We start from the raw sequence: 17,014 nt of genomic DNA, 5'->3' as shown, positions 1-17,014 counted from the left end.
CAAAGACCTGAGCACTGCACTCATCTGGAAATTGGTCTCCAGCCTGTCTGTGCTGTACAGCAGATGGCAATAAAGGACCACTCTGTGGCAGAAGTACACCCCTGAAAAGGAAATGTTCTGTCCTTAATAATTCAGAGGGTGAAATTAAAAATCGGGGCATAGAAATGCAACTCTGAGGAGCTGGTAGGAGCAAAGAGGGGAAACACAGGAGCTGCAAGTGGGCAGGACAAAGCCTGTTGCTGATAAGGATTACAAACAGACCAGACATTACGTGTAAACGAAAGAAAGGACATTGTGCATTCACTGGCTGCCCCTTCACTCTGCAAAGTTGCCCCTGAAAAGCCCTGGAAGGGCAGGGACCTGCCAGCCCCAACCCCCTGCTCAAGAAGTTCTGCATTCCAGCAACTTCCGGAAACTTTTCCGGAAGCTGTCGTCCAGGAAAGCGTACAAGAAAGGATTCAAGCATGAATTGGCATAGCTTAGGCTGGTGATGAAGTAGGATATCCCAATGACCATGGAAGTCTGGGGTAAGTCAGTGGTCAAAGCCACGATGGTGGCCAGGTGGAAGGGGGTCCAACAGAAGAGGAACACAGCCAGAACTATGAAGACCATAATGGTGACTTTCTTCTTGGCTTTGTCCAGGGCTCTGGCATTGGAGTTCAAGTGCATGTTCCTCAGCTTGTAGAGCATCATGGTGTAGAGGATGCAGATGGTGGATACTGGAATAGCAAAGCCAAGGATGAGGGTGTAGATCCTGCTGGCTTTGAACCAAAACCTCTCGGGCTTGGGGAAATTGAGACCACAACTCTTGATCTCCAGGTCGTCGGTGTAGACGTTGGCAAAGATGATGAAAGGGAGGACTATGATGGTGACCAGGATCCAGATGCACAGGCTGATAATCCTGGCCGCTCGGTACGTGCGGTGGGGCATCCTCTTGGACCTGACTGTAGCCAGCACCACCAGGTACCTGTCTATGCTCATCACTGTCAGGAAATAAATGCTGGAGAAGATGTTGTAGTGATCTATGGACAAGATGACCTTGCAAAGGATTTCTCCAAAGGGCCAGTAGCGGAGGAGGTGCTCCACAATATTGATGGGCAAGACAAGGGTGAACAAGTCATCAGCGATAGCGAGGTTCAGGATGAACATGTTGGTCACAGTCTTCATCTTGGGGGCCTTGAGGATCACATAGATGACAGCAGTGTTGCCTGTGAGCCCCACAGCACAGATCACAGAGTAGATCACAGGCAGGACAACGTAGAAATCAGGTGCCTGCTCTTGGAGGGTGAAGTTGAATCTCATGCTGTTTTCTAGGTAGCAGCTGTTGCCTGTGTTGCTGCAGGAGCTGTTCAGATCATCCCAAAAGGAGATGTTCCCCATGCCTATTGGTCACAGACCACCCTCAGATGCCACTGAAAGCCTCACTAACCCAGAAGTGAGAGGTTTTTTGTTTGGTTGGGTTTTTTCCCCGCTCCTGTGAGAAGCAGCTGTTAGCTCATTTAGATTCAGCTTATTTTCAAAGATGAATTGTGAGGCTTCATGGACCATCTAACTTACCTCTCCTCACTGTTGGAGAAGCTAGATTTTGAAGTGATGAGAGGAGGGAAAAAAATGTTTGGAAGACATAAGGACCCATGAACCAAGGAAACAAGATAATTATGACTTTCTAAATAAGTCAAGGAACTCTTCTTTCCGAGAGCATTCCAGTGAGCTTTGCCTTTTCTTTGCTGGGGGAGTTGAGTGGCTCCCGTTCAGCTGTCTGCAGTGAGAGTTCTGGGGCTGGCAGGAACAAGGAGGCAGAAGGGGGAATTGTGTGCCTGCCTGGCTGTTCACAGCCCTTGGAGGACCTGAGGGATGGCTGCTGTTTCAGGGGCACAGTGCTCGCTTTCCACGCCGGAGCAGAAGCGTTCCAGTGGTTAATTAGCGTCTGCCTTTGTGTCGGAGTTCAGGCTCTTCATGGATTGGGATTTCACAAACAATGAAGTTTCTGGCACTGCTACTCCCCACTCCCAGAGTCCCCTAGCAAAAGAAGGAGGGGGAAAAATAATTCAGGGAGTATTTCCAAAATTAATGGTTAAAGGGAATTTCCCTGCAATCAAAGTAGACCTTTAAGCAAGGGTGGGCTATGAACTTATTCCCTATGAAAACCACCCCCAGTACAAACTGGCAGCACCCCAAATTTGGCACAGATGGACAGACAAACCTGTGGATCTTAGAAGTTCAGGATTAATCAGGGAAGAGGGAGAAAAGTGAAAGCGAATCCACTTTAGAGACACAGCAAGAATCATCCCATATGTAGCAGTTACCGCATCTGTCACTATTACCTGACCCATACTTCCAAGAATTCCTCCACAGGGAATGAACAAGCAACCGACCCCTACCCCCACCGTGAAGATCAAAGGTTTGGCAAGCGGTTCTGCAAAGAGAAGTGCCTCACTTCTCTTGCCGTTTGTTGTTGCACAGAAATAAAAAGTGAGTGGGACTGCCGGCGGTGGGGATGGAGGGCTGAATTGTCCCTTACCTGGGAAGCGGCTCCGCTGCCTCCTCCAGCACCTGCTGCTTGCACTGCTGAGCCTCTTCCCTCTAATCCGAATTGGAGGAGGGTCTCCGGCTTGCTGACGTACCGGGATTTGCAATCAGATCAACATGATGCTTCTGTGTGTGCGCGTTGCATGTCTGAGCAATTAGCACTTGCTCAGACCAGCGAAGGGGGGGAAACAAAGATTTTTCTCTCTGCAGGGTTATTAAAATAGTAAATACGGTGGATGTTCCCTTCAGGAATGAGGGAGATGTCGAGGGACACAGGCAGCACCCAGGACTGGCTGGATGAGGGATGCATGAATCGGTGGGAAGCGGGGGGGGGGTTAAACTGCTTCAATGGGGAACAGTGGCTGGTTTTAACAAAGGGAGTAGGAGGAGGGTGAGCAACACTACAGCGTGCAAAATAAACAAATAAACTGACATACCTTGCCAGATCTGTGCTGTTTTCGGCTGCTCTGGGGGAGTTTGGCCGAGTTTCTCCAGATGGGTCTCTGATCCAGCTTTGGAAATTCAATGAAATCCTTCAGATGTGCATCAGGAGGTGCAGGAGTCCCATGAAGCTTGCTGGAAATGCATCCCAGGTTATAGAGCAAGAATGTAAGATCACTTTACCAGCATGTCCCTAAAGAAAAAAAATAAAAAGGAACTCAAGAGTCTTTTGATTCTCCTTTAGTCTTTTAAATGTTTCCTGACCTTTGTTTCAAGACAAGGCAAGGGAAAACACAGGCATCCATCACTGCTGTGCCTGGCTGTGTGCATTAAACCAGGAGGGCCAGCTCATAGATCTGAGCCATGTAGCCAAGAACTGTGTTTGACTTTACTCCTCTTCTTTGGGTGTTTTTATATTCTTCTGGCAAGATTATTGTGCACCAGTAGCTGGGTGGGAGTAAAACATTTCACTGCACTTCTGAAGGCCATGGCTGTAACTGACTTTTCAGCAGATGGGATTTTTTTTAAGCCCAATGTATAACTCTTCAAGATATTTTCTGTATCTTGACCAAAATCTAACCAGACATTTGGCTTAAGGAAAATTAAGCAGGAATTATACTGTCCAATTATATTGCATAGGAATTATATGAATGATACTTCTACAGATTAAACACCTCCAGAGCTTTCCTCTTGCCTGTTTTGGGAAAGATGGTGTGGTTTATAAGGAGTTGTAAATGAAGCAAGGCATTTGTAGGTCTGCAGGGGGAAGGCAGTTTCCAGGAATTGCTGTTGTCTTTTTCAGAGAAGAACATACAGGAAGGCAGAAAAATTCAGGAGAATGTGATGTTACATTTGCTGATCGGTAATTATTCCCTGGGACAAAAGGGTTTGAAAGCATTTTTCATCCACAATCCTTTGAGGCTTTCTGTTTTTCAGCGTAAAGTATATCTCTGGGATAGCTTAAAAGCTGTTCTTTCTCTTCCCAGACTATATTATCTTGGAATTAGCATCATGCTGCCATGGCCAGGGGTTGTGTGCCTGGGTGCTGTGTGTTTTAGGGGCTGTGGTGAGGGGCTGGGAGATGAGGGGGCTGCAGTGCTGGGGATGCTCCCTTGTGCTTTACCCTCTGCCTTACTCCTCATTATCTGTAGTGAACATGCTCTCCGTGCCTTGGTTAGGATGTGCTTGATTAAAATAACTGTCAGAGATGAGATGGAGACTAATTAAATCTCATTGCCTGGTGTGGGTATAGGGGCTTTTGCTTAGATGCCCCAAATTGCTGGCACCTGTTTTAAGAACTCCTTCCCTGGTTCTCCAATAAAACATGTTTGCTTTGGGGAGAACAATTGCCAACAGGTCTAAATTCATGTAGGAAATTGCTTTGCAGTAGGAACTGTTCTTCCAACAGAGTAAATATTTCTTCTGTGTCTCTGGGCCCATCCAGGACCAGAGGCTGTGCACAGAGGAAACAGATCCATGTACACTGGTGTGATGGGGAGTTCTTGGAGAGAAGGCTGAGAGAATGCTTTATTCTTCTTGTCTTCTCTGGCTGGGCATCCCTTGCTTATAAATGTTACAGTGACATAAAGCCCTGAAAATCAAACACTGGTTTGAAGATGCTGCTACAAAGGACATGAGTTGTCCTTTCCCTCAGAGCTGCTTGGACCTACTTTTGTGCCAACAGCTCCATCATCAGCACAGTGCAACAGGGACAAAGGTTTTATTCCTGGCAAATCCGTGCCATGGAGATGGACTTTGCCTCTTGAAGTCCATGCTCACACTGTGCAGCTTGGGTCAGCTGTGCAAACAAAGAAAAAGCAGTGTTTTAGGGAGGGGAAACCCCTGGCAATGCTAAATGGGTGGTTCTTTATTGCCTTCATAAAGCTGATGTGCTGCTGGCTCCAGACAAAGGCCATCCACCATTTTGGAGTTATGGAGAACCTGTTTTGTTGGGCTCCTGCTGCAGTCAAGGAGTCAAGTTCATCTCAAGGACACAGATATACAATCAATAGCCTGTTTACCAAAACAAAATGTTCTCGGCTGGCTGTCTTGCAGTCACTGGTTATTAAGGTGATTTATCTGCATGAAGTGTTCAGGCTTTCAAAAGCATTGCAGGTTAATAATAGAATCAAGGAGTAGTTTGGGTGGGAAGGGACCTTTAAAGGTCATCTAGTCCAGCCCCCCTGCAATGAGCAGGAACATCGTCAACCAGATCAGATTGCTCAGAACTGAACCACCCAACCCGACCTCGAATGCTCCCAGGGATGGGGCATCTAACACCTCTGGGTAACCTGTGGTAGTACCTCACCATCCTCATTGTAAAAAATAAACTTCTTTCTTATATCTAATTTAAATCCACCCTCCTTCTGTTTAAAACTATTCCTACTTGTCCTATCACAACAGGACCTGCTGTCCTGAGAAAGATCCAGAACTGATGATGTCAAATGGGCTGTGATTGCTTCTGGCAAGGTAAGTGTGCCTGCTCAGGCTACTTGCAGGAGAACATTCACCCACAAGCTGGGACATCCTCCTGCTTCCCCCAAAACCTCCCCAGCCTTACTGAGCCAGGCTGGCTTAGACAGGTGATGCTGCTCGCCTTGTGGGACACCTCAGGGAGCCAGGCAAGAGCTGCAGGTGATGATTTTTTCTGAGGGGAGAATGCAGGGCAAATGTCTCGATCGGTAAACTGCTGAATTGTGGGCAAAGAGAGTGCTTTTGAATGGAGATAATTGTCATGGATCTGGGGGCTGGCCACACATCCTGCCAACCCGAAGGCAGAAGTGAAGACAAAGGGGTACAGGAAGCAATTTAAGGAAAATGGGAGTAATGAGTCTATAAACAGCCTGGTTTTGTCAGGGAAAGTACATATCAGTAACTGCCCAGTCTGCCTCTGCAGGGCAGCCATTGACACAAACACCCTGGTAGCAATTTCCTTAGAGCAGCTGTGATGGGGAATAAAAGCTGGAGAGCCAGGAGCTGGTGGGTGGCTGACTGAAGCTGTTTGGTCCCTGAAAGCCAAGAAGGAGGTTGGGAGGCTCCTGCAGTGGGTCAGCACTCATTCCCAGTGCTTCTTAGAGACACTGGCTCTTCCACACCTTCCCCAGCCCCGTGGTGCTGAATGGGGCCTCCCAGAGGTGCCAGCAGCTGTGGAGGGTGGCTGGCATTGCAAGAGGCTGCCTGGCTCCCAGCAGGAGCTGTGCTGTCAGATGAGTTAATTAAGAGAGCTCTGGTAGAGTACTCATGACAGTGGGAGCAAGGACACGGTGCCAGTCTTGCTGCAATTAATACAGATCTGTGAGAATTTAGAGTCAGACAGAACGCTGCTTTAAACACCCTCATTTCCTCTCCCACTCCCTGCTGGTCTGGCTTCAAGCAGCCTTATTCCAGAGAGAAATTAAAATCTGCTTCCATTCCAGGATGCTTTTATTCTCCAGCATTTTTTCCTGCTTTTCTCCAGGGTTGGAAGTGAGTGTGTGCTTTGGTTGGTTTGCTGACCTGAGCCAGCTCAGTCTGTTCAAAGCAGACCCCTTTGGAAGAGGGAGGTTTCTGGAAGTGGACTGTCTGCTTTTTCAGTGCTGCTCATCACTTTTGTGGGGTGTGAGGGGCTCAGGGCAGTGGCCTGCAACTTCCTTTGTGCCGGTGCTGCCGCCAGGAGTGGGAAAACATTGTCCCATGGCTCTGAGACTGTGCCAGAGATGCTGCTGCTTCATCCTCCTTAAGTCTGGAAGCAAGAGAAGCTAAATCTGCTGCATCAATCTATGGATCGATTAGTCCTCTGGACTTTGGAGCTTTTGTGCTTCCCTATCTCAGAGTTCTTCCATCAGCCCACGTGAGTGACAGCTTTTGTGTAATTTGCCTGTGGGACCTGTGAGGAAAAAGTGTTGGATGTGATGGGACCTGCTCTGCAGTACTCCAGGGTACAGCTAATTGCTTCCTCCTGGAGTTCTCCTGACCAGAGATGTTAACAGGGTTCTGTTTCCTGCTGGTTGCCTCTATCAGATGTGCACAGAGTGTGTGCAAGGAGGTTCTTCAGCACAGCTGAAGATTAAGACATAAGGAGGAAATCTAGTTTGAAAGGATGAGAGCAAAACCAAATTAAAAGGATGATTTTTGCCCAAAGTTAGAGTGAGCCAGCAGGTAGGAATCAGCTCTTCCCTGGATCCCTGTCCATCCTGTGCTGCTGGCAGATGAGAGTGTCCTGCAGTGCTGTGATCCATCAGCATTCCTGGTAGGAAAGTGCATTATTTAGTTGCTATTAAGCTGGTTGTAACACAGCTGCTAAGAGCCCTTGGTATCTGCCACGTCCAAGTGGGACAAGTTGTCACTTTGACTTTTTTAATTCCATCTGAACTGTCACTTGTGAAAAGTCACCCTTTCTGTCATTGCTTGACCTGCTTGGAAAAGCTTTGAGTCTTTACAAGCAGCAGCACTGCCATGGGCTATAATGCATTCTTGGAAAAACAGCCGGGAGCCCTTCAGGGATGCTCAGCAGGGAGCAGGCTCTGTGCAATATATTCCAATATCTCCAAGCAACAGCTTAATGTGTTGCCTTCTCTGCTTAAGTAGCAGAGCTCCTCTGGCCTAAAAGCCTCATCAGCAGAGGGTTATGGAGTGCAAATTGCTGCTGAATGAATTTGCTGCTTTGTTCACTCTGGTTTCCCCTCCCTCTTGTGTTATGACAGTGAAATGACTCATCTTCAACTTAATATCATGTTTTAGAGAAATGGTCTAATATTTTGTACATTGTAAAAAATCCCAAACCGACAAAACAGATGAAATCTGTCCTCTGGCACAACGTTTTCCAGTGTAGTTTTACAGAGCCAGCAACTTTCTCCACACTGTTTTGGCCAACAAACATTGTGGAGTACAAGGTTTACAACACCATCAATTATTGTAAAGAAAAAAGGGAAAAGCAGAAGTCTGGTTTGACCTTAGTGAAACTTGATTCTGGCTTTGGACTGTAATAATTTATTATGGCTCTGTTTTACAATTAATACCAGCCTGAACTACTTAAATAGGGCATTGTAATTCTTGTGGCCATGTATGTGCTCATGAAAATTCAGTTCTAAGAGCAGGAGCCTTGTTGGTTATGTCAGTGTGATGGAGAAAAATGTAAGTTGGATAACTCAGGTGAATTGAGTAGGAAATGGTGTGTTATAAAACTCTTAAAAATAATTTAAAATGCAAAAGATAAAAGGGAAAGGATTACTGCAAGATGAGGTTTATGTATGGCTGGTGGTCTCTGCTCATCTGCACCCCATGGTCATGGCCATAGTGGGGATGTTTGAGCAATTGAGGGAGGGACTGGATTCAGTGTGGGCCCCAGAAACAGCCAAAAGAGCAGTGACAGCCAGGAACATGTGGCTCTTCTCTCTTTAAAATCTATTTGAGCCCCAAAGCAAAGCCCCTGATTTTAATTCCATGGGGTTGAAGCTGTAAGGTCTTTGACTGGGGCTTGCACAGCCTGCTGGTAAATAAAAGTCAGAAATCATATTGATGAAAATGATAGAGAACCACACCAAAAAGTTTTGGATGTTTGTGGAGAAGAAGCAGAAAAAGCAAAGAAATAAAGACACACCTCTGTGTTTTTCACAGGGAATAATTTCTGAAGTGCAGAGCTCGCCAGGCCATGCAGGGCCTCCTTTCAAGGGGAATGATTTCAGACAAGTGATGACTGTGTGGGAGAAGGTGTTTTGTGTTTCAGGGCAGAGTTATCACTGAAGTTTTTCACTTCTTATACTTGGTAATAACAATGTCATTTTATTGGTAAGGAGCACACTCAGGCTCTGAGACATCTCCATCTCCACCTGCTTCACAACTCCATGCGAATGCAGAGGAAGATTATTTCCTTGTAAATGACCTATTTTGACCAAATTCTGCAAACTCTTAGTGAGGGCTACTTGCCTTGAAGTTGATTTCTATTTTTTTTTCCTTTTTTTTTTTTTTTTTTTTTTTTTTTTAAGAAGAATTCCTTTCTTCTTGCAAATGTTAAGTACATTTTTTCCCTGCCTGGGATGTCAGGAGATGCAGGAGCACATCCTGTACAGAAACACTCCCCAACTGCATCAATAACCTTTTTGTACTCCTCAGTGAGTCCTAGAAAACTGCAGAGTAGTTTTGTGTCTCTGCAGGTTACTTGGCAATCAATTCTCCATCTCTGATAAATCCTAATTTACAGGGAGGATGTGATGCAGTCCCTTCTCTGCAATCAGGAGTTGACAGCGCCCATTCTTCTGTGGGTTTATGGGTTTAGCAGAATAATATCATAGGAACAGAGGTGTTCTGCAGCATTCCTGCTTGGTTTGCTCCTCATTTCGTGGGGCAGACAGCATCCTTCTACAGCCCTAAAAAGGGCAGGGAATTTTCTGGACTGGGAAGAAAAAGCATCCATGAGAGAGGCAGAATATGATGCTGTTACCCGTGGCTGGTGTTCCCACCTCTGTTGTCAGATTTCCCTTCCTTGCTGCCCTGAGGCAGCTGTGTAATGGTTGGTTTGATGTTTTCCATATTGAAATCAGTCAAAAAGCATGAAAACAAACCCTGTTTTGCCCATTGTATAGGGAAAAATAATTTCAGGCAGAGAGACGCAAGAAAGAGGTGAGAGACCAGCGAATTTTTTTTCATGTGGCTTCAGGGAGGGAGAAAATTGTGATGTTGTTAATGTAAAAGCAACAGAAACAACCCAAATAGTGAACAAGCATCACTTGAGCTGCACCACTGTCAGTAAGGGCTGGATCCTCCTGCTCCTTCCCCTGCCAGAGGCACTTTTATGGGGCTGATTGTCCCTGTCATTTCCCTTTCGATTGCACAGCCGTTTCTTAGAAAACAGCTGGCTTTTCAGACTCTCCTGAGCATTCAAGTGAGTCCAGGAGATGTAGGGGTGGGCTGATAAGTGGGTTTGGATGGTCTTGGTTGTTAGGTGTTGCTATGTTTCCTGGTGCTCCTGTTTGCCATGGAGCTATTTGCTCGTCTCCAAAGTGATCCCGGGCACGCTGCTTTTGTGGAAGGCTGAACAGCTCAAGAGAAAAATGTGCTTGAAATTACCTGTTCTGGGGAAATGCAATCACAGGGAATTTTCTTCTAGAAACTGCTTGTGAACAAAGATGGAGCCTGAATTAGGGATCTGCTCTTGTGGGGGTCCCTTACACTGACACAAAGCTCTCTGTGCCACTCCAGAGGGTTGTCACCCCACAGGAGCGAGTCCCTTCAGGAATCTCCTGGCAGGGCAGCGAGGGGATTTGACATCACAGCAGCATGGCTGGGAAAAACATCCAGGCAAATTCTCCTTTTCTGGCCAGGAAAGCCAAGGTGTCTGCCTGCTGTATTCCATGAGTAGGAAATCAATTGCTGAGGGATTTCTGCTGGGAGATTTGTGCTTTATGAAATTCATGCCGCGGGCAGAGGAGGACTGGGGAGCTGGAAACGATAGTGCTGTCTTCCTCCCCTCTGCTGCTTTAATTATTTGTAATGATTTAATAAGCAGGACTATTCTTCCCTGCAGCAAACACAGGCATGTGGCATTTTATTACCTTTATTAGGGCCTCTGTTTCAAATTTCTTTGCTGTATTTCCATCTTTGCAGGCTTGGTCCCAAGCTTGGGGAAGTTGGTGTGAAAACTAGGCTTTGTGCTGTCAGTGTTGTGAGTGTTGAGCCAGCACCAAATCTGTGCAACTATATGGGACAGAAATAATAAGGAAAAATGACATAATTTAAACAAGGAAATGCTCTTGGCACTTTATGTGCACAAATGCACACCAGGAGAGGAAGAGCAGAGCAGGTACAAACTCCCAGTACTTGCGGAAGAATGAATGGAAGTAACTTCCTGTTTAGGCTGGAAATTAGGAGAAAATTTGTACCCATCCAGCAGGGTGTTGAAGTGGAGCAGCTGTCTAGTGACAACAGACAGATGGAGAAGTGAAACCCCAAATGAAAGGCTTTGAATGTGGAGTTTTTTGGATGTTGGGGTCTTTAGAAACAGATCTTGCGAATCCCATGGGTGATGCAGGCGGCTTCCCAAGGGAGCATCCCTGTCCCCATGCCAGGGAGCTGCTGCTCTGGTCCCACAGGGTGCTTTGGGTTGTACCTGATGGCTCAGCAGAGCTTGGGGAAATGCCTCAATGTTTTTTGGATTTAAATGGCATTTGGGTCAAATCAGGTTTCTCCTCTGAGGGATAGAGTCTTGAGCTCTGATGGGTTTCACTTGAAAATTTCTTTAATCTATCCCCCAGCCCAAAACCCCCTGCTCCTCCCACTCTGTGTCTGCCCCAGCTATGATCCTTGGAGCTTTTCCCTTCAACTAAAAGAACTGGAAATTGGCTGGGTTTTGTCACCTCTTGGCAACAAAATTGTCTCTTGTTGTGCAGCTCAGGGGGAAGGAAACTTCTTCCTCCCTTCAGTTTGCTGCAACAAAGTGTTTTGTTCCTCTTTGTGAAGAACTGGGAAGAAACACTTCTTTTTCAACTGAGGGAGCCAAATTCAATTCCCTTATCATTTTGAACAAAATAACCAAGTTATTTCTGTTGAAAGTAACTCCAAAATTTTTAGGAGATCTTTTGAGAGAATATCTCTCTTGGTAACTGATTACAAGTGGGTATGGGAAGAAACTCTTTGCCTTGAACCATTCAAAGCAGTAATTTCTTCCCAAAGAGTTGAAGCAATTACATTTTCTGGGTGGAAAAAATAAAATAAAATAATAAAAAAGTACTAGTGGACCAAAGGAGCTTAAAGCCAATCTCCATGTGCTGCCAATGACTGAATTAAATGCACAGGGCTTCTATCAGCTGTGCCAGACAAAACATTGTTTTTGGCTTCTTGGGGGTTTTGTCAGAAATCTTTGTAACATGAATAGTTCATGGACTTCTCTCTGCTGGCTTCAGCCATTCCTGCTGTCCATCATATCTTGCTATTATAAGGCAGCTCTTCTCATTATGTTGTCTTTTAAGTCAGATATCTGAGCCTTTTTCTACTTCTAGCCCCAGTTTTCAGTAGGACAAACATTTTCTTATCTGTGAGTGTATTCAGTGGTGGCCACACAAGTGAAGGCAAGGAGCTGGCAGGTGATAATTTATGAAACTTCCTATAATGGGAAAAACTCAACATTCAATTTCCATCTCCTCAGAAATCTCTCTTTTTATTTCTTTTCCTGCCTCTTGTGCTCTTTGTGGCTGGTCTGAGTTTAGTGCTTGGAAATGCAATTATATGGATCCAAATTATTTTGAGACAGAATAATCTTGTACATAAAACCAAATAAATTTAACTTTCCAATATTAGGGCAGTTTGACATCCAGGCTTGGGGACCTGGCAGTAGTTAGTGCCTGGCCAATCACAGAACACAGAGTTCATCTGATTTAGGTGAAATTTCATTCACTGGAGACAATGTAAAATTGCCTTTTATTTGCTCAGCACTAAAAATCCATTTGAAGCTGGTTGCCAAGACTTGCTGCAAGTGCTGAGTGATGGGATAAAGCCCTGCAATGGCACCATGAAATGGGAGAGCTGGAGAGAAATATCAAAGAATGGCATTTCCAACCATTTTCAGGCACTGATGTTGTGCTGCGGGCTTGGTGCTGTCCAAGGGGCTGATTTTAATGGTTTAGAGGAACTAACCTGGGCAGTGAAATGCACCTCAGGCAGAAAATGCATCTCTGGTCTCTGCAAATGCCTTTATCTCCCTTCATGCGCCTCAGCACTGCAAGGACTGAGTGAATCTGAGGCTTTGGGAATGCCCAATAGTGACGGATTTTGGTGAGATTTGACTCAGGAGATGGAAGCAGCAGCAGAAGGTGCTGTCATCTTCATCCTTGTGTTCTCCTGCATGTTGATGCATCATGAAGGAGGCAGGGATTCCATAAAGTACCTTCTGTATCTCCTGTGGCAAATTCTTTCATTTCTTAGAGTTTCAGGCATGTGTTGTGTGGCTGTGCTGCACCCCAGGGCCAGGCTCTGCCTCTCTTTGCTCTGGCTGCTGCTTCCAAGCTGTCCTCTGTGATTTTGATTTGCAAGCCACCTCTCTGACCAGCTTCCACTTTGCTTTAAAAATTCAACACCATGTTGGTGGCTGAACAAGTCCCAGAGCTGGGGAGAAGGATTTGAGATGCAATTTGCATCGCAGAGTTGTTACAGTTGGGAAAATGTCGCATTCCTCCTGTGCCTGGAGCTGCTAATCTTGTTCCAAACCTTGAAAACCTCTTCAGCTTCTCTCATTATACCTAAATTTGATTACTGCTTTGATTTCACACCTCTTTCATGCAGGTTTTTTCCTCAGTCCTTGGCTAGAATTGTCAGGCCTGAGAAATTTTGCCGAGCCTTGGGACAGTTCCCATCATCTATCCCTGCTCCTAATGCTGCTTTGAATTCTCTTGGGAATCTGAGCATGAGGGAAACTGGGGGGACTTTAGTGAGAGGAAAAGTGAGGCACAGAGGCTGAAGTGCAAATGCAGAGTGTGGGTCACCAGAGTCTGCAGTGTTGTGGGGATTTGGGCCATGAAAACAGATGTTTATTCTCTGTGAATGGCTGATTCCTTCTGTGTGTCTCCTCCTGAAATTCCTGTGCACCAGGGCTGGTTCTGGAGCTGCAGCAGCACAAAGTTCCCAGGGAGCCATGTGGGACCCAGTGGGAATCATTTCTTTGCTGCTTTTTATGAAAAGTTGTGACATGAATCTCAGTGTCAGGGAGGTGCCCCGTTAATGCTGCTGCAGTGCCCACACACCATGTCTGGAGACAGCTCAGGAGAAAATGAAGAAAAACCAGGATTAAATCCCATGTGCTACTGAACTCTATCAGAAACAGCTTGGAGTGAAGTGTGTGAAGTTACTGGGGAGAGCTGGATAGAAGGGACAGCTCTGAGAAGTGTGTGGTACATCACTGACATCCATATAGTAATCTTTGCACAGAGACGAAAAAGTATCAGTTTGCATGGCCTGAATCTCTGGGTCTGGAAATTCTGCATGTTGTACAAGCTGTGCTGAGCTCATCTGGCTCTGAAATATCATCTCTGCACCTCAGCCAGGAAGAGTATCAGAGTTCTGAACAGATTAATAAAAATCAGTCATAACCCAGAAGCAAACCTTGGCAATAGACATGTGTGGCAGGTGAGGAGACTGAAAGCTTTCATTATTCATGAATTCAGCAATAAAAAATCCTATCTCTTGGCATTAAAATACTTTAGTTTCAGCTCTGCCCCAGCCCATCAATGTCCCTGTGTGGCTGGGGTAGGTTCTCCCCCTGTAGCTCTCTGCAGGTTGGTGCTAATTAAAGATGTTCTGGCAGGTTCCAATGTTTTGGTGCCCGAGCAGGGAGTGCAGAACAGGGATTACAAGCGCTGACATTTGCTGTGCTAGAAAGTCCAAGGGACAAATTTGTGCCAATTAATGTCTCCCCTTGAACTAGGAGGAACAGTTGATGTTGTGCTTGTAGCAGAGTGTGGTGACAGAGGGGGTTTCCAAAGGAAATGTTGGTGCATGTAGGCCAGAGGCCCCTGTGCTGAGGCTCCCTCCAGGCTGGCTCCAGCCCCTCAGGGTGCCCAGGAAGCAGGCTGCCCGCAGCCCAGTGCAGCCTCCTTAGCCCTGGGGCTAGCCAGGGAAGAGCCATGGATGAGGCTTAGCCCTGCTCCCATGTGGGATCCCATGGGACAGGGCCCACTGGGATTTGCCCCTCCAGCTCCCAAGTGTGTCCAGAGAAACTGCAAGGAGAGGGTGAGCTCTGTCAGTGGGACCCCCTGTGCACAGGGAGCCCACTGCTGGGGTGGCTGTGCCAGCTCCCTCCGGGACATCCAGCCCTGGGAACCTGGAGCGAGTGGAAACCACAACTTTGCAAATGTGCCCGAAGAAAATGCAAAGAGAACTGGGGTGTGAAAAACAAAGAATGTTTATTTGTGGAAGAAAAGAAACAAGAATGAACTACACAACATATTTACATGGTAAGAATATTTGTAACAACAACAACAACAAACTATAGAACCTATTTACCTAAGAACATATCTAACTAAACTACATGGAACATATTTACAGAACACTAAAACAAACTCTAAAATGTCTATCTGAACGCAACAAGTCCAAAACGTATATACAGATGGGTGGCATCTCTGCCCGGGATGTGCCTCAGTCCTGGAAGAAAAACAAGTGGCACGGTCAGTGCAGTCAGGCATGGAGGGGTGTTCCATGTGCTGCCAGGCTGGGACACTGGCACAGGGGGACTCTGCTGCCAGAAGTGAGCCTGGCTGGGGCTGGGGGCTGTGGCCCAGGCACTGGAACAGGGCTTGTGTGGCCCAAAGCAAGCAGAGGAAAGGCCAGGGAAGGCCACCAGAATCCAGTGCATGGGGTAGCGTGTCCCTGAGCAGGGAGTGCCCAGCCCAGCCCCAGCCTGGCAGCAGAGGACCCGCTCTGCCCGTAGGGAGCACCTGCCTGTTCTACTGCTGGCATTGGTCTTCATCCCAACACCATGTCTTCCTCCTCGTCTTCTATATCAATTTCCATCTCCTCAATATCGTCTTGATCTTCCACCTCCATTGCTTCTTCCATCTCATCCACATCTATGTCCATCTCTTCGTCTTCGGTGTTCTCTTCGTCCACTTCCATTCTCTCTTCACTGTTCATTGGTGTATCAACTTCCATCTCCTCCACTGGGTCTGTGGCAGCCTGCAGAGGTAGCAAAATCTCTGAGTGGGGTCCCTTTCCAGCACTATCCCACAGAGCTCCAGCCCACCCAGGCAGCTGCGGGGTGTCCACCTCCATGGAACAGTACCATACCTTCTTTGGAGCAAAGGCAGACATGGTGAAGGGATGCAGAACAAAATGCAGGCAATGGGCAGCTTTAGGGACTGCTGGGGCAATCGGGGAGCAGGTGGAAAGAAGGTGACTGGGGTACGCCTGGAGCACCGTGAAAAGCGTCCTGACACAACGAGCCAGTCACAGGTTGTGTTGTGGCCGTTGCTGGATGCTGGAAGTTCTAGCTGGAGCGTGCACTGTGACATCAGTGCCAGGAGCCCAGGCCCAGGCTGAAGAGGACAACGGAGACCATAGAATGATGAAATCCCTGGGTGGCTGGGCTTGGAAGGGACCCTAAAGAGCATCTTGTTCCAAGCTGAGCAATCTTCCCCCAGAACAGGTTGCTCAGAGCCCTGCTCCCAGCTGGCCTTGGATGTTCCCAAGGATGGAGCATCCCCAGGCTCTGTGCACAGCCTGGGCCAGTGCCCCAGCAGCCTGAGTGGAAAAGAGCAGCTTCATTAGATCCAACTTCAATCGACCTCCTGCAGTTGAAAGGCTTCTCCTCTCGGTGCCCATCTTTCCTAGAGCTGCAGGGAGGCCTCCCCAGCACCTTCTCTTTCCAGGCTGAGCATCCCCAGCCCCACATGGACAGCAGTCAGATCCGTGGGGGTCAAGGCTAAAGGGTAGCAAATAGCATCAGGAAGTGAGAGATGGAAGCTTTTGGAGATGGAAGGTTTGCCTCTAAATGTAGAAAATAAATAAAAGTGGAGGGGAAAATGGTGGCACTCTGGCTCTGTTCTAACTGGGGAATATTTTCTTTTCTTCTTTTGTGTCGTGCTGCCCCAAGCTTTGTTGTTTAAAAGGAGCTTTGGCAAAATATCCATTGTCTTCTCCATTGGTGAAACACTGAGCAAAGTCTGGGCAAGCTGATGATGCAGAGTAAAACCTGCAAATATCTCCTGGTGATCCTGATCCTGGGGAATGCAGCTAAAGCCAGCCAAAAGCAATTTCTGGAAAGTCAAGCCTGGTTTACGTTTTTCTGGAGTTTGGCTGTGCCAACTAAATCAGTCACTTATAAAAAAGGAAAAAAACTCAAATCAAAACAGACAAAAACACAAAGAAACAAACCCAAAGAAACCAATCAAACCAATAGATAAAAAAACCCAAATCAAACCAAAGGCAATGAGAAGTTAGGATTAGTTTTAAGGATATCACAGCAGGCGAATGGCTGCTTCCTACAGGATCACCATCCAAAGCCACCTAGAGCAACTTCTCCCAAATATATCCAACAGGAGAAATCTAAAAAGTGATCCATGGCAGCTTTGGGGGCAGCTGTGCA

General features: G+C 46.8%; 1 protein-coding gene across 1 annotated transcript; it reads right to left on the bottom strand.

Annotated features, from left to right (window-relative positions):
• Nucleotides 1–380: 380 nt before the first annotated feature.
• Nucleotides 381–1,421, bottom strand: NPBWR2 (neuropeptides B and W receptor 2). The gene has a single exon (XM_058850762.1). The coding sequence runs from the start codon at nucleotides 1,378–1,380 to the stop codon at nucleotides 382–384; it is 999 nt and encodes a 332-aa protein (XP_058706745.1). The 5' UTR covers nucleotides 1,381–1,421; the 3' UTR covers nucleotide 381.
• Between the last annotated feature and the right edge of the window lie 15,593 nt (nucleotides 1,422–17,014).

Source organism: Poecile atricapillus, chromosome 15 (assembly GCF_030490865.1).
Source record: "Poecile atricapillus isolate bPoeAtr1 chromosome 15, bPoeAtr1.hap1, whole genome shotgun sequence".
In the NCBI taxonomy this organism is placed as follows: Eukaryota; Metazoa; Chordata; class Aves; order Passeriformes; family Paridae; genus Poecile; species Poecile atricapillus.
The sequence above is the reverse complement of the archived record's forward strand: the minus strand, read 5'-3'. Positions and strand labels throughout refer to the sequence as shown.